Source organism: Rhinoderma darwinii, chromosome 1 (assembly GCF_050947455.1).
Source record: "Rhinoderma darwinii isolate aRhiDar2 chromosome 1, aRhiDar2.hap1, whole genome shotgun sequence".
Classification (NCBI taxonomy): domain Eukaryota; kingdom Metazoa; phylum Chordata; class Amphibia; order Anura; family Rhinodermatidae; genus Rhinoderma; species Rhinoderma darwinii.
In genome coordinates, this window is record NC_134687.1 from 657,036,092 (window position 1) to 657,059,708 (window position 23,617).

The following is a 23,617-nucleotide window of genomic DNA, read 5'->3' on the forward strand; positions in this document are numbered from 1 at the left end:
TGTATGTATTAGAGAACAGGACCAGCCGACGCCCGGTAATGGCGTCCGTACCTCATGTTGAGTGTGTCCTCATTGTTGGTGGGAAACCCCCTGCGCACTGTTTCTAATGGGAGAGGCTGCCCCCCCCTGCCCCTGATGTGGCCACGCCCGGCCCATTCAAATCAGTATGAAATAATCACCTTGTTAATTTTGTCATTTGTAGTGTTTTTTCTATTTACAGAAGTTCCAGTCTAGTTCACTGATGAAACAACACGTCATCATAATATAGAGATGGTGGCCGACAGATTGTACGGTTAAACATTAATGTAGATAATTCCTATACAATGGTGTGATAAATGATTGCAGATACGTATGTTGTTTTGCCGGCATTGAAAGTGTTAAGATTGTGAGAAGTTGTGAGAAATGAGTTTGTGACCCCCCTCCCTCCCCTCTAAAGTGTGCTGTGTTTGGGAGGAGGAGGAGGGGGGCTGACTGGGTGCAGTCTGCAGGGCTGATGAGACAAAGGGATCTCAATATGCACTGCTGAGATATATATATATATATATATATCAGTAATGTGTACAAACTGAAATAAATTTCTTCTCTTTTGCGCAAGCGCTGTTGGTTATAAAAGTTACGATATTTATGTGTTATGATGTGATCAGATTTCATGTGTTTTGATCATTCAGATGTATTAAACTACAGATACTGTGAGACACGGGGGTTTTGAAAATGTATGTGCCCCCACCGTTATACTGTTTATTGGTTTGCAGTAATTAATGTTATCAGAGATAATATTTTCTGTTTAATTGAATAACTAACTACAATTGTTCTATTTTTGATTTCACACATGAGTTATGTCATTGTAAAGATCAAATGTTTGTCAGGAAAAAGTCATTTTTGTTTCAGGCTGTTGTACATTACAGGGGGTTAAACTAGTGTTATGTTGAGATGTAGTTTTGAACTCTGCTACATTACTCTCGCAGAGTCCACAAGGGGGGGAAGGGTGAAGGAACTGATCAGGTACAATTTTGGTTTATGTGTAAGAGACCATCCCCCTCCAGCAAAGTTACACAGGAGGCGATGTGACGTCACTCACACGAGTTTTTATGGATTTAGATGAGGGAGAAGGCAAAACAAAACTTGTATATTACTGCTATTCTAACTCAAGTACAACCTAAGCATTTGTCAACTGCAAGACATTTGAGATTAACCTGTGCACTCCTTCTCCCTGAGCAGGTCACACTCCATAGCTGTACTACATTGAACCCAGCTACCTTACTGCCTTTGGAGCAAGGGGGAGAAGACGTAGGTAAAGTATGGTCACAATTTTTGTCTGAAACTGATGAACATGATTGTATGGCCCTTATGGCCCAGGAAACAGTGGGGTTCGCACATGTAAGAGATACCCCACTCCAAAACCCAGACCTAATACTCTTTGTGGATGGTTCAAGGTATTGTGTAGAAGGATCTTTTCTTACAGGATATGCAGTAACCACCGAAGATGTAGTCCTAGAAGCAGCCTCCTTACCAGCGTCCCGCTCAGCACAAGAAGCGGAGCTTAAGGCCCTGGCAGCAGCATGCCAACATGCAGAAGGAAAGACAGCAAATATATACACTGACTCTCAATATGCTTTTGGGATTGCACACGATTATGGCCCCATATGGAAGGCTAGACAGTTTTTGACCTCTGCAGGTACACCTGTAAAGAATGCAGACTTTGTAAAATACTTGATGGAGACCCTGATGTTACCCACAGAAGTAGCAGTAGTAAACATTAAAAGCTCACACTAAGGTGAGTTCACCAGAGACAAAAGGGGAAATGCCCTGGCAGACGAAGCGGCAAAGCAAGCAGCACAGAAGCTACCCGTGTTAGCAGCCGTATGTCAGATAAAAGATCCAGAGGAAACAAGACCAGCTGTAAGCCCGGAACTACTGCAAAAACTTCAAGGACAAGCAACAGAAGAAGAAAAAGACAAGTGGACGGCCCAAGGAGCAACGCTACGAAAAGATGGCCTCTGGCAATGCAAGAATAAACTGTGCCTGCCTAAGACAATGTTCCCAATGATGGCCCAAATAACACATGGACAGACACACCAGTCAAAAACGGCAATGATGGACTTGGTAAACAAGGTGTGGTATGCCCCAGGGTTTAGTGTGATGGCCAGCAGTTTTACACAAGGATGCATGATCTGTGCAACACATAATATTGGAAGAACTGTAAAAGTACCACAGAAGCACACACCCAGACCTATATATCCGTTCCAGAGACTGCAGATAGACTATATTCAATTACCAAAAGTCGGTACCTATGAGTATGTGCTTGTTTGTATTGATCTCTTTTCAGGATGGCCAGAAGCATTTCCAGTAACCAAAGCTACAGCCGTAGCCACAGCAAAGAAACTGATCAACGAGGTGGTGTGCAGATATGGAGTTCCAGAGGTGATCGAGAGCGACAGAGGAACTCATTTTACGGGTGAAATCATGAACCATGTGTTGTCAGCTCTAGGCATAAGTCAAGCCCTACATACACCATACCATCCACAAAGTAGTGGGAAGGTTGAGAGACTAAATGGGACTCTCAAATTGAAAATCCAAAAAGCAATGGTAGAAACCGGGAAACCATGGACCGAGTGTCTACCATTAGCCTTGTTCTCAGTAAGATACACGCCCACAAAAAGAACAGGTCTCAGCCCATATGAGATCTTATTTGGGTCGGCTCCCAGATTAGGATGTTATTTTCCACAGGTGCTCCAAATGCAGTATGGTAGACTAACAGATTATGTATAAACGCTGAACAAACAAGTGACTAAGGTGCATGCACAAGTCTTTGCTTCCATTCCAGGTCCTGATTCAGTTGACGTATAAGCTAGAACCAGCAGATTGGGTCGTTGTTAAAAGACACGTGAGGAAAAGTCTAGACCCAAGATTTGATGGTCCTTTTCAAGTCCTACTCGTTACAAGCACCTCAGTGAAGCTCGAAGGAAAGGCAAGCTGGATTCACGCCAGTCATTGTAAAAAGGTTCTTCAGCCAGAAGAATGAAGATCTTTGCGGTTGTTGCGGCGGTTGTTGCGTGTGCTCTTATACAAAAAGGCAGAACTGCTACTCCTGTACACGTAATTAGTACAGAATTACTGGAACAGTTCAGGACAGGGTGGGCGAATGCCACAGTGGATAGAAAGCAGGGTAACTACACCTGTAAGGCCAATGACCCGTGTTATACTACAAATGTGACTACAACCGAAGGGACTTGGAGAAAAGGACCACATGGAGGGACTGTGTACCTTCACATAGACAAAACAGCCAACATTAGCATACAAGAAGAGACGGCTGTTGTTTTGTTGTTATGAACCAGATTTACAGTATCTATAGAAATATACAACCAGTAAAAATAGAAATGAAATGATAAATAAGACTTATGAAAGATGCAACAAGGAGAGGCTCAACTCTACGATTGTAATAAAAGAAACTGATGGGATGATATTATGTATGAATAATAGCCAAATAAGAAATAGAAGATATTTTGTATTCTTGATAACAATTCTAAGAGATAGTTTTAAGCCACATATAACAGTACAAAGTCTGGAAAGAATCGCACACACTTGTAAGAGCGCTGTAACCCAACAGCAGAAAAAGAATGTACACTTCAATATTTCCTTCCCTGAATCCCCCAGCTGTCATAGACAAAAAAGAGAATGGTATGACCCGCTATGAGGAGGGGTAGGAACGGGGTTAGGAGTATTGAATGGTATACAGTTAGAAACAGTTATGAACAAATGAAACTCAGTGGGAGACGACACACCTACTGCATTAAGGATAGGTGCCTCATGGTTACCTACTACCTTTGCCATACAGCAAAAAGGGTTAGCTATAGATGAACTGTTTCTAAATGTTTTTAATGAAAGTATGCTAACCGAATATAGAACATTACAGAATGTATCAACTTTTGTAAATTGGACAGTATGTACGCTTAAAACGATGTGGCAACAAGAACAGATGAATAATTGTAAGAATAAATTGTTTAGTAGTCATGTTAGGCAATGGACAGACATTCTGCCCATAGGAAAGAGAAATGATACGTGGTTATTGTTCCAGCCTGAGTATACTGAGTGTACACCTAAATGGTGCGCAGGAAGACTAATAGCATTTCATGTGAAAAATCCTACTCTATTATGCAAATTTATTGTTATGCCAATGGTAATGATTGATCCGGTGACATTATTAGGACAATATTGGATGCCAGAAATGAAAGGAACACACATAGATTCTCACAATAAGACAAGGAATATAGATTTGTGCCAATTAACAGAGCAAGGATATGTATGTAATCAGCAGTCAGGGATATATGAACCCTGTCTAATGCAGCACCAGGATAATGTATGCGCACTCACTATAATCCCAGAAGCTAACCTACAGGTATATATTGAAGTAGGTCCACAGCATGTATGTTTAATAACTAACGACAAGCAGACCCTTAGCCAGTTTAATCTCATAGGACCATTTTCAGGATGTCTATACAATGTGACGCATTTGACTTGGGGGAACCAAACTATAGTGTTCCTGCCTACTTTAGAAGAAATAATGTCCACTGTATGGGTACCTGAACCTTTGCCCTATGGAAATTTTAGTTTGCCACTGGAAGAGTTAAAACAAGTGTTACAAAAGTCTAAAGACGTAAAGAAATTGATAGCAGCCCATAATGTGACTCTAAGTAAAGTGAAAGTATTGGCTACAATAGCAGCTAGGGAAGTGATAAATTTATCGTCAGCAATAAAAGATGCCAGTGCCCATCATTGGTATGACATATTTACAGGATTTTCCCCCACTGCCACTAAGATACTGCACGTGTTATTCCAACCCTTGATATGTTTCATAATATTGTTTATATTGCTTACATGTTTCAATTGTTATACATTTTGCAAAATAAGGGAAGCATTCAAACAGAGGCCTATACATTATGATGAAAGAGTGTTGTGAGATTACCCCACCTACATACCTGTGTGAATCAAGTGAAGAAATGGATCGAAGCCTTGCTATCAGGAGATAGAAGTAGCATTGGAATTTAGGTGTTGGTAAAATCACAAAAGGAGGGATTGTTATGGAATAAATATATGTATAATGTATCTGGGGCCCCAAGGAGTGAAATGTTATAGAGGAGAACATGTGTTACAATAGAATGGGTATTTTAGAAAGGGTAAGAGAGGAAATAGTTTGCAGCTGCTCTGCTGTCTCTTGAAATTGCGAACAGATGGTGGACAATCACTTGACCAACCCCCCTAAGCATAAAAGGGAATACCTTGAGTTCCACCAATGAGCTTTATGGGAAAGAAGGATGTAAGGATTGAATATACAGATGACTCATATGTTATGGAATGTTTTTTGTTCTGACGCTATAAAAGCGACCACTACAGTTAAATAAAGTCAGAAGGATTTTTACTTTGAGAAACGTCTCAGTGTATCTGTTGCTTCTCCGAGCTCGCCCCCCCCACCTGATTTGAACCTGCATGGAGATCAAGGCGTAACGTGACTCAAATTGCGATCACACTAGTGACACCCGTTATCTGTACAAGACGAAGAAGTATTTGTAGCTCTGTTATAATTCCAGGATCGGCTTTTTATGACCACGGTGGAAATAACCTTCAGTGGTGAGACAAGTCTGACTCCGTATTTCACTCTCACATAAACTCGGGGGAGACGTTGTCCTCGTGTTGGGGTCTCTCTGGTATAACTCTTACACCATCCCGAATAATGTCATCTAGTCCTGACCGCAAATGGGGAGACACTTTACAATAATGTTTCTGAGCTCCTTATACTTCACGCTGAAAGAAGTCGGAAAATATCATCATTTATCAGTGAAATAGTTAATAGTTTATAGTTCAAAAACATCCAGAATAAAACGTTTTGTAAGGTGAAGTTTTTATCACTACAAAAATAATGACCAGACTTATAAATGATGATATTTAGGTTTTATTTTTTTCTACACAATTGAAATTGACAACTCATCATTACTCCACAATCTCGAGGTTCGGATGATCTCACAGAGGAGCCCCCTCCCAAACACTTAGGTGCCTCATTTGCTATTGACCGCAGCATCGAAGTGGTGAAACGGTTATAATCAAAGTCCTCTCAGGTCTCTGGCCTTTGCAGCAGGTGTCAGGTCTTCCCTATGTTATGTGAACAACTCCTGAGCGGTAAATGTCCTGAGCAGGAAGGGGTTAAATGAGTAAAATACAAGTTTATACTGAATCTTATCCCGCAAAACAATGTATCACTCTGCTCCGCTCCACCTGCGCTGTAACATGATGATAAGAGATCACACTGCATGTTCCCAATATATAATATCACCTCAGCTGCTGCAGAACCTCACAGTTCATATCAAACACTGACTGCATAGTGTAAACCACGTCTTGTGAGATGTCAGCAATGTCTCCCCAGTATCCGCCATGTGTCAGGAGTCAGGTCTTCATTGTCTGGGGGGGAAATGTCTTAATTTTACTCTACTCACCTGATAGATATGCCACAAATGTCTGATATATGGGGGTCCCACCTCTATGTGGAGAATGAGGGTCCCCCGACCCGCCTGGTGATCACACATGTGCACGACTCTCTCCATTCACTTGTATACGAGTTCCAGAAACAGCCGAGCACGGCCAGAGGTGGAGCCGCATCTATCAGACATTTCTGGCATATCCCGGGGAGAAATGTCCGTGTTGGGAATACCCCTTTATTCCATGTGGTGACGGCTCTGAGAAGATGTTTCTCTCAATTATCAATAAGTGAGGTTCTGTATGTCACACATGATGTTGTCCCCTGTATGATTTCCATCTTCTCCTTTCTTCATAAAGACATCTGCAGTACTAGATCCTCCAGTTCCTCCAGTTTTCTCATCTTCTCCTCCACAACGTTCCTTCTCCTGAATGACCCACCAAGGATGGACAAGGACAGGAATGAGATGAGCAGAAGAATATTAGACTTCACCTTGGAGATCATCTACCTGTTGAGAGGAGAGGTAAACATTTCTACATTCTAGAACAAGTCACACATAGGGAAGGGACAATACATAATACTGTGTTCAGTTCTCTAAGTGTCTCTCTCCATACACAGGAGTACACAATAATGAAGAAGACATCGGGTGACTGTACGACTCCCATCATCCATGAGTCAGGAGGATGGAGCAGTATTCAGAGCCCCATCACAGAGCCTCCCCCTCACTCCCGGATACATGAGAAGAAGATCTTAGAACTGATCTACAAGATGACTGAGCTGCTGACTGGAGAGGTGACACTGCTGGGAATGCTGGGAAATTCTACAGTAACAGCACTGGAGGTGTCTGGGTGATGACTGTATCATTGTGTGTGTCAGGTTCCTATAAGGTGTCAGGATGTCACTGTCTATTTCTCCATGGAGGAGTGGGAGTTTCTAGAAGGACACAAGGATCTGTACCAGGAGGTCATGATGGAGAACTACCGGCCGTGCACATCACAAGGTAAGATATAGATATATAATTTATATATTATTGTTTTTTGTTGAATTTTATCATGTGCAGTATATACAGACATGTGATTCCTGATCTCCGATCACACGTTCGTTGTAAGACACAATATACTGGGTCACTGGTAGTAATGTAGAATGTGGATCCAGGGATCTGTCCGATTGTCAGCCGGGGGCAGGGAACTGTTTCCCACTTTATGTAGAATTGGGTCTCTGTCGTGTGATGAATTGGTTTTCACCCTCCTCTGGATCTACTCGGATTCGTTATGTATATTAAATACCTGTATTTCCCATCATTTAACAATTATAGATCACCTTTTCTTATAACTTTGCATTGTGCTGTTCCTCTGTTATTCCTCCTATAAATGTATAAATGATTTGACATCTAGGTGTTACCAGCCTGGGGCGTGTCCATACAGTCTGACAATGTCCAATCAGTGCTGACAATAGCTGAAGGTGTAGGGAAACGACTCTTTCACAAGGGGAATGGTGACACCTTTTCTCAATTTATTCTTATATTTCCAGTAGGAATAAAAGAGGAACGGCATAATGTAGAGTTCTGAGAAAAGATGCCCCAGAATTGTTGATTCATGGGGAATACAAGTATCTACTACACAGACGTGTGAGGAGAGCTGACAAGTCCTCTATAAAAAGAGTATTTTTTGCCTTCCTCTGGGTGAACTGGGGTTTGTAAGTCTAAAAAGTTTAAACTTGATGGACTTAGACCTTGTTTAACCCACTAACTATGTAACTATGTAGAATGTCTCTCTCGGTCTATCCCGATCAGCCCTAACAGTAAAACCACCTGCCTAATATTGTGTAGGTCGCCGCCGTGCTACCAAAACAGCTCTGACTCACGGAGACGTGGCATCTCCATGGTATCTGGCACAGGACGTTAGCAGATCCTTCAAGTCCTGTAAGTTGTGAGGTGCGGCCTCCATGGATCCGACTTGTTCTTCCAGCACATTCTACAGATAATCGATCGGATTGAGATCTGGGGTATTTGGAGACAAGTCAACTCCTTGAACCATTCCTGATCAATATTTACAGTGTGGCGGGGGCTTTATCCTGCTGAAAGAGGGCACTGCCGTTAAGAATAATGCTGCCATAAGGGGGTACATGTCTGCAGCAACATGCATGCCAGAACCAGCAGGACATTGCCCAGATCATCACACTGCCTCCACCGGCTTGTCTTCTTCCCATAATGCAACCTGCTGCCATCTCTTTCCCATGATTTTCCAAGCGATGCACCCGGCCGTCCACATCATGGGCTAACTTCTTCCATTGCCCAGTTTTGATACTGCCTATTGTAGGCACATTTGGTGGTGGATAGGGGTCAGCATGAGCGCTCTGACTGGTCTGCGGTACATATGAAGTAAGCTACGATGCTCTGTGTGTTCTGACACCTTTCTATTATAGCTAACAGTGACTTTTTCAGTAATTTATGGTACAGTAACTCTTCTATGGTTTGGGACCAGATTAGCTCCCCACGCACATTAATGAGTCCTGACCACCAATCACCCTGTTGCCGGTACACCGGTTGTCCTTAGTTGGAGCACTTTTGGTAGATAGGAACGTTTACATCTTTACATACCAGAAACACCCCACAAGACTGGCAGTTTTGGGGATACTCTGACCAATTTGGCCCTTGTAACTTTACATTTCTCCATGTTTCAAACACATTAACTTAAAGAACTGACTATTCACTTCCTGTCTAATATCCCCCCCCCCCTTGTCAGACGCCATTGTCACGAGATCATCAATGTTCTTCACTTCACCTGTCAGTGGTCAGTATGGCTGAACGGTGTATGTATGGAGGAGGATATTGTGGGTCGTCTCTATCATGGTGCTGTCAGAGTCTCACAGAAAACCAATTACCAGTAAATGTAATCATAAATATTATTTTTTCGCTATAACAGCACCAGGGAAAGGAAACTTGGGGTTATATAACCGTAGAGATTCCTCCAACACCTCAGTGGTTTCCCATCCCTTGTAGAGAGGAAACTTGGAGTAGTTGTTTTCCTCACTACAGATACTTTGTCTGACCGTGGGTTCCCTTATAAGCAGGGGTATTGTTCCATGGCAACGACCTGGTACTCTTTTGGTTGGCACGGGGCTTATAATAGCGCCCCTGCTTCCTGCCGATTTCATGTGTATTCACATCCTTAGGAGGCAAATGTGATTGGATGCTATGGTAGAGCAGAAAGCCGTTGGTTCCCCACCATTCACTCTGGTAGTCCACAATAGGCCTGCGGCTTGCAAAGCACTGGGACCGCGGCACAGGTGGTGAGAAGCACAACATTGTGATTTCGGCTCTGATCAGTAAACATAGAAGTGTAGAGAGAAGTGTCTGATATATAGACAGATATACAGTAGTCATGTATTCAGTCACTGTGTGTTTCCTACAGATGGATCCAGTAGGAGAAATCCACCAGAGAGATGTCCCAGTCCTCTGTATTCCCAGGACTGTCCAGAAGAAAATCAGAATGTCCCAGAGAATCATCAGGTAGATGAAGCGGAGCCCTATACCAGATCTATATATAGGGGGGTGTGGAGCTTTTTGGTTCTGCGGTCATAGATTTTGGTGGTTTCTTATGTTGATCTGTTAGATTCTTCGCACTCTGCTGTATTGTACTGAATTGTTACATATGTGAAATCAGGGGGAATATCTGACTAATAATAAAGTGCAGGATGAAGAAGAAGAGTGGGTGAGGGGCGATCAACCGTGTAAGAGTGAAGTGGAGGAGGAAATTCCAGGAGGTGTTACCACAGGTCAGTAATAATAAATTTAGAAAGTGAATTGGGAGGTTTGTTAAGGTGAGGTTCCTCCTTAGTTCTACATTACAGTAACACATGAGACAATGTGTTATACATAGTGCAGGGCCTGAGGGGGCTGTGACTGCACATAGAAGTTCTCTACAAGGTGTTCTATGAATCCGGTCATGCTCTAGGCTTAGTGTCAGATTTTGGGGGGCACCCGCTGCGATTAACAGCTGCACTAACAGCCGAGATCTGAGAAAACTCAGTTTAAATGAGCACCGAGATCAATGCTGATAGGATTACATTTCCGGCCTTGCACTTGTGTGAAACCACGCTAACTGGTGTTTTTTTTGTGGCGTTTTTCCTGACTTATTTTTTTTTCCAGGCAGATGTTACACAACAGTTTATAGTAAAATATAAAATGCACTGCACACAATTGGTGTTTTTTTGTGTTTTTTTTCTGCCCTTTTGGTGAGTGTTTTGCTTCCGAGGCTTTTTTTTTTCAAAATGCAGCGTGCTTCTCTATAGAACCTAAAGAACGGCAGCAATTTTTTCACAAATGCACGATTAAAAACTTTCCAAAAAACTCCAGCTGAAACGCTTCTAAAACACGCATGAAATTCATGGTGTTTTTTACAACTCAAGAATTGACACGCAGCAAATTTGTTGCAGAAATTTCCGTGACTTTTTCCATCCATTCATCTGTATGAGGTTTGCAGAAATTCATGCACAGAAACTTTTCTATTCACATGAGTCTCATCTGCATTTCTGTAACAAATCTGCCGCGTGTGAATTTACTATGAATGTCAGTACATTGTGGAGGAACTACATACCGCCAATCACTTACATTTTGCGGGAAAGGGTTAAACATCATTTTGTTATAGTTAACAACAAAAAACATACATTTTGGTACTTTTTTAGATTATTTGGTTCAACCATTAAAAATCCCCGAATAATAATAACGGCTGAGAAGAAAGATCCTCATTATAGATCTATATTTAATATGAGGCTGGGGACAAGAATTGAGGAATTATAAGAAAACACACAAGGTCCCCATGACAACTCTGCACACGAGTCACAAGGGGATTTTTTTTCTATATTGGGGTAATCCAATCTTCCAGATGAATGATTATTAGGAAGCTCGTATTTCACATTTAAATATTCTCCATACAAAGATGTTTCAGTGATGATCACCTGCACTCAGAGGCCACTTCACTAGGACCACCTTATTAGTACTTGATAGGACGCTCTTTCCCCTTAGAGCAGCCTGAATTATTAGTGGAATGATATAACAATGTACTGGAAACCTTCATTACAGATTCTGATTATTAACCTCATTCTGTATATTCCACTACATCCTAAAGATGTTCTCTAAAATTTAGATCCGGTGGCTGTGCAACCATTAAGATATGCAGACCTTCTTGTCATGTCCGTGAATTCAGCCGGAGATGTGTGCTATGTGTCATGACGCATTATCTGTGGCCAAGATTAGATTGTCCATGACAATATTAGGTTCTCGGAATAAAGTGATTACTAATTGGTATCAAAGGGTCAAATGTGTTGGCAGAGGACAGGTGGGTGATATGGAATTGCAAGTTGAATGATTACCCAAAGGCTGCTGGAGACTGCCGGGAGAGAGCGTGCAAATAAAACTGCAACCTCAAATCAGTCACAACTCTGATCGACAGAGTCTAAGGCTACTCTAAGGCTTTCACCAGAGCCAACCACAAGGTGGGATGGTCTTTGCAGCACAGAACCCAGGTTGTCTTAGCAGAATTCAGTGTTGGATAAGAGATGCAATGCAGGCAAACCTGAATAGGATAACCAGACAGCCAGAGGGTAAACAGAAAGTCCAAAACAGGGCAAGTGGAAATCAGGTACAGCAGAGGACAGAACCAACCGGGAGCAGATAATCAAAATTGGTAAACAAGGGGTTAACGAGAGACATGCCGAGGTCAGTTTCCAATAAGTCCAGAAGTACAGGGAGTGTCAAAGCTTGATCAGAACACCAGAAGACTAAGAAAATCACAAGCAAAGACCAGGTGGAGGAAGCCAGGTATAAATACAACCCCACACCTAATTGGCAGAAAGACAGAGAAAAGAGAGAGGCTCAAAGTAAAACAGAACCGCCCAGAAGCTAGAAAAGGTGTTTTCCTAACAATGGGATTGTTAGATAAGGTTATGTTTTTTTAAATATGTTTGTTTTATCAAGTTAAGGTTTATGTAATAAAAGTGGTGACTGGGTGTAGGCCAGAATCCCGGACTTTATCATTGATAGTTTTTAAAGCGCACCTACGTTTTTATCGAAAAGTTCAAAATAGTTATGCTCCTCAGTCCCCAACGATGTTATGATGTAGTACCCGCATTTTAGAGCTTTAAAAATTCTTGGAAATAAAAGCAAAACTGTACAATTTTTCCAAGGTTTTTGTGAGGTCACTGCAAAATGCCACGATTTCCTGCGATTCTCTGCAAAAGACATTATTAGCTTCACATGAGAACCCTGTGCCTGCAGCTTATTAGTAATTATTGAGAAATATTTGCAGCGAACATTAGACATCTAGGGCAAAGTGCACATGGGAGACAGAGAAATGCTGGGACTTCAGAAAAAATCTTCAACAAAGCAGACAGAAATGCAAGAAGTTACTGCAAGGATTACATGAGAGAGTTCAGGCAGGTTATGACTACAGGGAGCTTTACCAGAGAGAGTCACCCCCATTTTCTGCAGTCTGTCTACTCTTCCCTGTAACTAGAGACTGAATTTGCAGGACAACCGAGGGTGGACAGCAAATTATAGAAAACGGGTCACCTAGTGACAGTAACTTCATACAGACTTTGCAAGGATAAAACAGATTTTTTTTTTTTTAAGATTAACACAAGTTTTTAATGAAAAGTCCATCTAAAGTGTTTTTTTAACCCCTTCCCGCTCCTGGACGTACTATCAGGTCATGGTAACCATAGCGTTCGCGCTCCATGACCTAATAGTACATCTCGGGAGTAACGGCCATTTCGGCCGTCCTCCCGACACATACAGGAGCTGTGACAGCTGCTGTCTCGTACAGCAGCTCCTACAGCGGGGACCGATCGCTGTGTTCCCGCTGATTAACCCCTGAAAAGCCGTGTTCAATAGTGATCACGGCTTTTTAGAGGTTAAGCTACAATCGCCAGCCTGCTACGCTATAGCGGCTGGCGATGGTGACTATGGCAACCGGACACCAAACAATGGCGTCCAGCTATGCCATCGACGGAAGCCTAGTGGGTCCTGACGAAGTCAGGACCCACTATGCTTGCTGTCAGTGAGTAGCTGACAGCTCTAATACACTGCACTACGCATGTAGTGCAGTGTATTAGAATAGCGATCAGGGCCTCCTGCCCTCAAGTCCCCTAGTGGGACAAAGTAATAAAGTTAAAAAAAGATGTGTAAAAATAAGAAAATAAAAGATTTAAAAGTAATAAAAGTAAAAATCCCCCCTTTTCCCTTATCAGTCCTTTATTATTAATAAAAATATATAAACGAACAAATAAACTATACATAATTGGTATCGCCGCGTCCGTAACGGCCTGAACTACAAAATTATTTGATCATTTATCCCTCGCGGTGAACGCCGTAAAAGAAAATAATAATAAACCGTACCAGAATCACAATTGTTTGGTCACTTCACCTCCCAAAAAATTGAATAAAAAGATAGATATGAATAAGTCGCATGTACCTAAAAATGGTACTGATGGAAACTACAGTTCGTTACACAAAAAATTAGTCCTCGCACGGCTTTATTGATGGAAAAATAAAAAAGTTATGGCTCTTCGAATAAGGTAACACAAAAAGTAAATTATTTTTTACAAAACGTATTTTATTGTGCAAACGCCATAAGACATAAAAAAACTATAAACATCTGGTATCGCCGTAATCGTATCGCCCCGCAGAATAAAGTGAATGTGTCATTTATAGCGCACGGTGAACGCTGTAAAAAAAATAGAATAAAAAAAACAATAGTAGAATTGCTGTTTTTTAGTCACCGAGCCACTTAAAAATAGAATAAAAACTGATCAAAAAGTCGCATGCACCCCATGAAAACTACAATGGATTCCTCAAGGGGTCTAGTTTCCAAAATAGGGTCACTTTTGGGGGGTTTCCACTGTTTTGACACCACAAGACCTCTTCAAACCGGACATGGTGCCTAATAAAAAGGAGGGCTCAAAATCCACTAGTTGCTCCTTTGGCCAGTGCTTCAGTCCATTACCGCACTAGGGCCACATGTGGGATATTTCTCAAAACTGCATAATCTGGGTAATAAGTACTAAGTTGCGGTTCTCTGGTAAAACCTGTGTTATAAAAAAAAATGGTATAAAAAGGATTTTCTGACAAAAAAAAATGTAAATTTCACCTCTACTTTACTCTAAATTCCTGTGGAACACCTAAAGGGTTCATAAACTTTCTAAATGCTGTTGTGAATACTTTGAGGGGTCTAGTTTCTAAAATGGGTTGTTTCATAGGGGTTTCTAATATATAGGCCCCTCAAAGCAACTTCAGAACTGAACTGGAACCTAAAAAAATAAATAAATTAGGCAATACTTTGCTTCTTACATTATACTGATAATGAGCCGTGCCCACCCCGAGATGACCCCAGTTTTGACCGTTTGTATAAACGGAGACCCCTATTAGACCGTTTCAGTGCCCGGTTTTCCCAAGCATACACCCCCTGGAATTGTATTTCTATTGATGAGTCCTTGGTAGATTTTAAAGGGAGGGTTCAATTCCGCCACTACCTGCCGGGTAAGAGGGCAAGGTATGGCGTGAAGATGTATTAGCTGTGCGACAGTGCATCAGGCTATACCTACAAATGTAGGATATATGAAGGGAAGGACGCCAGTATTCAGCCCCCAGAATGCCCCCCCTTTCTGGGAGTTAATGCAAAAATTGTGGGTGATTTGGTGCACCCACTGCTGGACCAGGGTTACCAACTCTACCTGGATAATTTTTATACCAGCGTCCCACTCTTCAACTGCCTCGCTCCCTGAAGTACTGCGGCGTGCAGCAATGCTAGAAGAAATCTGAGAGGCCTCCCTAAGACTCTGCAGGGCAAACACTCAGAAGGGGTGAGAGCAGGGCACAATCTAGCAACAATATATTGTGTGTCAAGTACAAGACAAGAGAGATGCCACACCAGTACCCATGTACCTGTACGAGGTACCAGTACAGAGACCCCCAAACCAGACTGCATCCTGGACTACAATAGGTACATGGGAGGGTTGGACTTGTCAGATCAAGTCCTGAAGCCCTACAGCGACATGCGGTGTGGTATGAGAAGCTGTCCGGGCACATCATACAGATGGCAATGTACAACGCGTACGTGCTACATCGATGTACAGGCCAGACGGGAACTTTCCTGGAATTTCAAGAGGTGGTTATCAAGAAACGAATTTTTAGGGACCAAGAAGGGGGGGCACCCAGTACTTCTGGAAGCAAGGCCACACGCATCGTACCAGGGCAACACTTACCAGGAGAAGTTCCCCAAACTGGTAAGAAGTGAAAAAGTCAAAAGAGGTGCAGAGTCTGCTATAAGAGGGGGGTAAGGAAGGACACAATATATCAATGTGACACGTGTCCCGAAAAACTAAGGCTCCGTATGAAAGAGTGCTTCAAAATTGATCATAGATCCCTTGATTTTTAATCTACCCCAGTTTTACTTACCCCGATGCACTCCGCACAGCTTATCCCCCCTCGTCTTTCCGTTCTGAGCCCTGTTGCGTGCCTAGGCAGCTGATAACAGCCACATGTAGGGTATTGACGTACCCGTAAGAACCCACATTACAGTTTATGGGGTGTATGTCTCCGGTCAAAATGCTTATTACACCTCTAGATGAATGCCTCAAGGGTGTAGTTTTTAAAACGGGGTCACTTCTTGGGGGTTTCAACTGTACTGGTACCTCAGGGGCTTCTGCATACATGACTTCGCACCCAAAAATCTCCAGTATGCCAAATGGTGGTCCTTTCCTTCTGAGCCCTCCCATGGACCCAAACGGCAGTTTATCACCACAACTGGGGTACTGCCGCACTCAGGACAAATTGGGCAACAGAATGGGTTATTTTATTTCTTGTGAAAATAAGAAATTTTCAGCCAAAACTACATATTATTGGAAAAAAATTATTTTGTTTTAATTCCCAGCCCAATTCAAATAAGTTCTGTGAAAAAACTGTGGGGTCAAAATGGTCACAACACCCATAAATGAATTCCTTGAGGGGTGTAGTATCCAAAATGGGGTCACTTCTGGTGGGTTTCCATTGCTTTGATACCTCTGGGGCTCTGCAAATGCGACATGGCACCTGAAAACCAGTCCAGCAAAATCTGGACTCCAACAAACACATAGCGCTCCTTTCCTTCTGAGCCCTCCCATGGGCCCAAACGGCAGTTTACCACCACAAATGGGGTATTGCTGCACTCAGGACAAATTGGGCAACAAAATGGGGTATTTTGTTCCCTGTGAAAATAAGAAATTTTGATCAAAAATTACATCTTATTGGAAAAAAAGCCATTTTTTAAATTTCACAGCCCAATTAAAATAGGTGCTGTGAAAAAACTGTGAGGCCAAAATAGTCACAACAACCATAAATTAATTCCTTGAGGGGTGTAGTTTCCAAAATGGGGTCACTATTGGGGGATTACTACTGTTTTGGCACCTTAACACCTCTTCAAACCTGGCATGCTGCCTATAATATATTCCAATAAAAAAAGAGGCCTCAAAATGCACTAGGTGCTTCTTTGCTTCTAGGGCTTGTGTTTTAGTCCACGAGCACACTAGAGCCACATGTGGGACATTTCTAAAAACTTCAGAATCTGGACAATACATATTTAGTAGTGTTTCTCTGGTAAAACCTTCTGTGTTCCACAAAAAAATTTTTAATAAAATTGAAATTCAGCAAGAAAAATGAAATTTGCAAATTTCACCTCCACTTTGCTTTAATTCCTGTGGAATGCCTAAAGGGTTAAAACACTTTCTAAATGATGTTTTGAATACTTTGAGGGGTCTAGTTTTTAACATGGGGTGTTTTAGCAGGGTTTCTAATACATAGGCCCCTCAAAGCCACTTCAGAACTAAAAAAAAGGCTTTTGAAATTTTCTTAAAAAAAAGAGAAATTGCTGTTTATGTTCTAAGCCTTGTAACGTACAAGTAAAATAAAATAATGTTCAAAAAATGATGCCAATCTAAAGTAGACATATGGGAAATGTGAACTAGTAACTATTTTGGGTGGTATTACTATCTGTTTTACAAGCAGATGCATTTAAATTCTGAAAAATGCTATTTTTTCTAAATTTTCGCTACATTTTGCAATATTTCACCGATAAACACTGAATATATCGACCAAATTTTACCACGAACATGAAGCCCAAAGTGTCTCGAGAAAACAATCTCAGAATAGCTTGGATAGGTTTAAGCATTCCGACGTTATTACCACATAAAGTGAAATATGTCAGATTTCAAAAATGGGCTCTGAGCCTTAAGGCCCAAACTAGGCTGCGTCCTTAAGGGGTTAAAGATTTATAAGGCTGGAATTAGGCATTCAGTTAGTGGGACAGTTCTTTGTGCAGTTTTTTGAGCCAAAGCCAGTGGTGGTTTTGAAGGGAATGGCTCAAACCTTTGCTTCCTGCTGGATCCACTTCTGATTGACTATAAAAAAAAAAACTGCATGCAGCCTAATAGGTCATAAATTTGTCTACTTTGTGTTTTGAAAAATATGAAAATCACAAAATCCACTTTTAATCCCATACAGTAAAGTTTACCGCTCAAACGACACTGGTTACAGTCCAATATCACATCGGTATGGACACTCTCCCCCAGAAAAATGCAGTAGACAGTCCGCAATTCAGTGAGGGTGTAGATGGAAATTCTTGTCCCTGTAGTCCCACAGAGCTCCGTATTGAATCTAGACGTTCAAAAGTCTCCTGGTAGGGAAAAGATCCTATATCTCTAATAGATGAAAGAAAGAGACATAGTGCTCTGTGGGACTACAGGGACAAGAATTTCCATCTACACCCTCACTGAATTGCGAACTGTCTACTGCATTTTTCTGGGGGAGAGTGTCCATTCTGATGTGATACTGGACTGTAACCAGTGCCGTTTGAGCAGTAAACTTTACTGTACTTTATTTATGCCATTTAGGGTATTTGGATCATACCCGATTTTAATTTGACCTTCTCTGGTCTGAGGTATATACTGTGGGTATTAGAGCCAGGAGAAACTACTGTATTTGTACCATTTGTAATTCAAACAGAAGATGCCAATGAGAACTCGATCAATTATAAAGTAGAAGATGAAGATATCAAGCAGCAGTCTTCAGGAGAAAACATGATTACCATTAATTTACATCCAGGACTTCACAGTAAAGATCTGTTATATATTTCCCGCAATCATGAGAAACCTACTGACCAATCCCAGATTGTTACCACAAGTACAGCTCATAAAGGGGGTAAAAGGTTTCATTGTGGTAAACAGGTCACAAAAATCTCAGGTCTTTTTAAGCACAGAAGAATTCACACAGGAGAGGAGCCGTATTCATGTTCAGAATGTGGAAAATGTTTTGCATACAAATCAAATCTTGTTATACATGAGAGAATACACACAGGAGAGAAGCTGTATTCATGTTCAGAATGTGGGAAATTTTTTTACACACAAATCACATCTTGTTATACATGAGAGAAGTCACACAGGAGAGAAGCCATATTCATGTTCAGAATGTGGGAAATGTTTTACACATAAATCAAACCTTGTCTTACATGAGAAACGTCACACAGGAGTGAAGCCGTATTCATGTTCAGAATGTGGGAAATGTTTTACATATAAATCACATCTTGTTATACATGAGAGAAGTCACACAGGGGAGAAGCCATATTTGTGTTCAGAATGTGGGAAATGTTTTACACAAAAACCACATCTTGTTAAACATGAGAGAATTCACACAGGAGTGAAGCCGTATTCATGTTCAGAATGTGGGAAATGTTTTACAGATAAATCAAATCTTGTCTTACATGAGAGACGTCACACAGGAGAGAAGCCGTATTCATGTTCAGAATGTGGGAAATATTTTCCGCATAAATCAAGTCTTGTTATACATGAGAGAAGTCACACCGGGGAGAAGCCATATTCATGTTCAGAATGTAGGAAATGTTTTACAGATAAAATAACATCTTGTTATACATGACAGAAGTCACACAGGAGAGAAGCCATATTCATGTTCAGAATGTGGGAAATGTTTTACACATAAATCAAGTCTTGTTAAACATGAGAGAAGTCACACAGGATAGAAACTGTATTCATGTTCAGAATGTGGGAAATGTTTTACATATAAATCACATCTGGTTACAGATGAGAGAAGTCACACTGGAGAGAAGCCGTATTCATGTTCAGAATGTGGGAAATGTTTTACATATAAATCAGCTCTTGAGACACATGAGAGAATCCACACAGGAGAGAAGCCATATTCATGTTCAGAATGTGGAAAATGTTTTACACACAAATCAAGTCTTGTTACACATGAGAGAAGTCACACAGGATAGAAACTGTATTCATGTTCAGAATGTGGGAAATGTTTTACATATAAATCACACCTTGTTACCCATGTGAGAAGTCACACAGGAGAGAAGCTGTATTCATGTTAGGAATGTGGGAAATGTTTTACATATAAATCAGCTCTTGTTAAATATGAGAAAATCCACACAGGAGAGAAGCAATATTCATGTTCAGAATGTGGGAAATGCTTTGCATGAAAATCAAATAAATAAATAAAAATAAATAAATTTTTGTTTGGAATGTGGGAAAAGCAAAAGAGCAAAAAAAGATTTTTAACTTATCCTGTTATTCACAGACAATAACCCCTTGGCGATGCAGCCAATTATGGACTTGTGAACACAGCCCCATTGTTTTAAAATCTGATGTGTCACTTTGGGAGATTAATTTAAACGTCCTTTAACCTTTCCTGATATCTGCCGCGTAGTAATGTTGGAAAACCATTTCCACAAATCGCTGTACATGTATAACAGGGAGTCTGCACCATCACCAGTGGGTGTCAACTGTACAGTCTTGGCCAAAAGTTTTGAGAATTACACAAATTTTGGTTTTTACAAAGTTTGCTGCTTCGGTTTTTATTGTGGCAATTTACATAAAAGGGATTGGCCAGTTTACCATGAAAGGCATTTAATATGTGGCTGTAGGCAAAACAAGACACTAATATAAATTCTTCAGCCCTTCTGCCCTTTTTTTCCAGTTTAAGAAAGCCATTCCCCAGGTGAACAGAATCCTATCCCCCTCCATCACGCCACCCTCGTCCATAGTAGCGTGCAATATTGGCAGGCAGGAGAATGAGCTTGTCCATGCCTAAACTATAATGAACTTCCGGCCCCTCTACTGCGCTTGTGCTGGTTTCTGACTGATCCATAAACCGCGTAAGTGCACTGGATACTCTTCGGGTGCCATCTGTGCATGTCCTTCTTTTAAGTTCATTATTTACACATGCGATCAGCCTGTCAGTTCAGGATGATCACATATGAATTTAGGTGTGAGCAGAGAAGTATCACTGTCAAGAAATTTAAGTATAAAGATCCCAGCTATTAACTTAGAGAGAGAGGCTCAACCCTGGTGACAGGCAGCGCACAGATATTGGAGCGGCAACCAGCGGCTGCCTTCACCGATTGCAGTGAGAACCTCTCAGTGCCCTGGCTTCCCCGCTGCCCCCACACGTTCTAGAAGCAATAGGTCATCAAAGGCCTCTCTTACACTCCATGCAACCTGCTACATACTACTGTAGCTTCTAGAATCTAGAACAGCGCAAAAGACTTGCACAAAGGCTGTGACACACGTGCTCCACCGAACCCTCTGATAGCGGATTGGCCTGCAACCTTACCAGTTTCTACCCTGAGCAGCCACCTTAGTACCAGTCATAACATTATATATATATATATATATATATATATATAGACATAAAAAAGCAACTTGTGAAGAGCAACACTGTAGCCAAGAAAAAAACCTTTGCGGTTGGTGTAGGACTTCAAGGGAGCCACTTTCTCCCCATGTAATGTAGAAAAGGATAGTAGGGAAGCAGCACTCAAGTAAAAATGGTTTTACTCACCTGAACATCAAACAGCGACGTTTCACTCTCTCAATGAGAGCTTTTTCAAGCAATACAAAAAACAGTGTTTACAGGGTGTATATAAGGAGCCAGAGCTCATTACACATCATATGTGATTAGTTGTACAAAAATCCAACATACAATAAAATATCTACATGTAACATACAAAAAAAGTCTAATAAATACAGTGCTAAAGTGCCGTATACAATGTTTAAAAAGATCAAAAATGTTAAGTACATAATTACAGAGTCCCCATATTCCAAATAAAAACAAATCAGCAGTCATCATTACACATGACAAGTTAGATACCGCGTGGAGTAGGTACAGGGAATAGCGGCATCCCCACCGCTGTACTGCGCAGAACCAATGAAGAAAGATGTTCATTGGATAAAACATGACGTGGTCGGAATCAGCTGGATCGCACATAATAGAAGTACGGGATCGGTTTAACACCAGTGCAGAGCTTGCTCAGGAATGACAGCAGGCAGGAGTCAGTACATCTGCATGCACAGTGAGGCAAAGGTTTTTGGAGGCTGGTCTGGTGTCAAGAAGGGCAGCAAATAAGCCACTTCTCTCCAAGAAAGACATCAAGGACAGACTGACAATCTACAGGAAGTAGAGGGATTGGACTGCAAAGGACTGAGGTAAAGTTATTTTCTCTGATGAAGCCCCCTTCAGACTGGGACATCTGGAAGAATGATTGTCCAGAGAAGAAAAGGTGAGTGCTACCATGAGTCCTGTGTCATGCCAACATAAAGCATCCTTAGACCATTCATGTGTGGGGTTGCTTTTCATCCAAGGGAGTGGGCTCAATCACAATTTTGCCTAAGAACACTTCCATAAATAAAGAATGGCATATAAACATCCTCCTAGAGCAACTTCTCTCAACCATCCAGGAGCAACTTCTCCTAAACATCCAGGAGCAACTTCTCCCAACCATCCAGGAGCAACTTCTCCCAACCATCCAGGAGCAATTTGGTGATGTACAATGTATTTTCCAGCATGATGGAGCACCATGTCGCAAAGCCAAAAGTGATAACTGCAGATGTAGCCATCTTTAACTTGACTCTGATGACTTGCTGCAGCGTGATATCACACAACAAAAGTCATTGAGAAAGTCAAGATAAGGGATCTAGTCACTGTTTATTTAATGCGTTAAAAGTCGAGGTAAAGACGGCTACATCTGTAAGGGGCTCGGTGAACAAAACATAAAAATTTTAGGTCCACGGCCAGGAAACTCTCCAGATCTCAATCTCTTCAAGAACCGGTGTTGAATCCTCAAAAAGCGGGCGGACAAACAAACATAAAAATTGTGATAAACTCCAAGCACTGATTAGGCAAGAATGGGTCATCAGTCAGGATTTGGCCCAGAAGCTGACATCCAGCAAGCCAGGGTGAATTTCACAAGTGTTGAAAAAGAAGGGTCAACGCTGTACATATTAAGTCCTTGCATAAACTTGATGTATTTGTTAATAAAAGTATAAAAACTTATGAAATGCTTATAATTGTAGTTCAGTTACCATGGAAACATCCGACTAAAAGACCTAAAAACACTGAAGCAGGAAACTTTGTGAAAACCAAAATTTGTGTCTGTTTCAAATCTTTTGGCCAGTACTGTATACTACAGCTGATACTCTGCTGTAACGGCAAGGATCGGAGCTACCGCCGATTCTGGCCATTTAACCCATTAGATTCCAGGACCTATAGCGACCATGGCAATTAATTGATTAGAACACTCCCCCCCCCCCTCTGCGATGCAATTGCGAATTGCACATTGTTGCTTTGGCAACAGGAGGCCTAACAATGGCCTCCACGATTGTTTGTTTCTATGAAAGCCGGTTAGTGTAAAACTGACCAGCATAATGATCAGCAATACATAAGTGTTGCAGTGTATTATATCAGCAAGTAGTCCCCTATTGGGATTATATTAAAAAAAAAAGTAAAACCTTTCTTTCTAAAAATAATAACATACGTTTCAAGTTCAAAACCAAAAATTGCCTTTTTTCACATAAGGCTTTTATTATTGATAAAAATTAAAAACTGTACATTATTGCCATCGCCATGTCTGTAACAACCTAAACTATAAAACTATCACGTCATTTATGCTGCATGACGAACGCCATAGAAAAAAAAAATGATGCTGTAATTACTATTTTTTGGTCACTTTGCCTCTCAAAAATTAAATAAACAATTATCAAACATTCGTTTGTACCCCAAAATGGTAACGATAAAAAAAACTGCACGCTTGTGAGCTAGAAAGACAAGAG

At 41.3% G+C, this 23,617-nt stretch overlaps 1 protein-coding gene across 1 annotated transcript in view; it reads left to right on the forward strand.

Moving 5' to 3' along the window:
- Positions 1-20,494, forward strand: part of LOC142704510 (uncharacterized) — a 32,697-nt gene extending 12,203 nt beyond the window's left edge. The window contains exons 2-3 of the mRNA XM_075848285.1: positions 18,926-19,383; positions 20,490-20,494. Coding sequence (XP_075704400.1) covers positions 18,926-19,383; positions 20,490-20,494 — 463 coding nt within the window. The remainder of the gene's footprint in view (positions 1-18,925; positions 19,384-20,489) is intronic.
- The last annotated feature ends 3,123 nt before the right edge of the window (positions 20,495-23,617 follow it).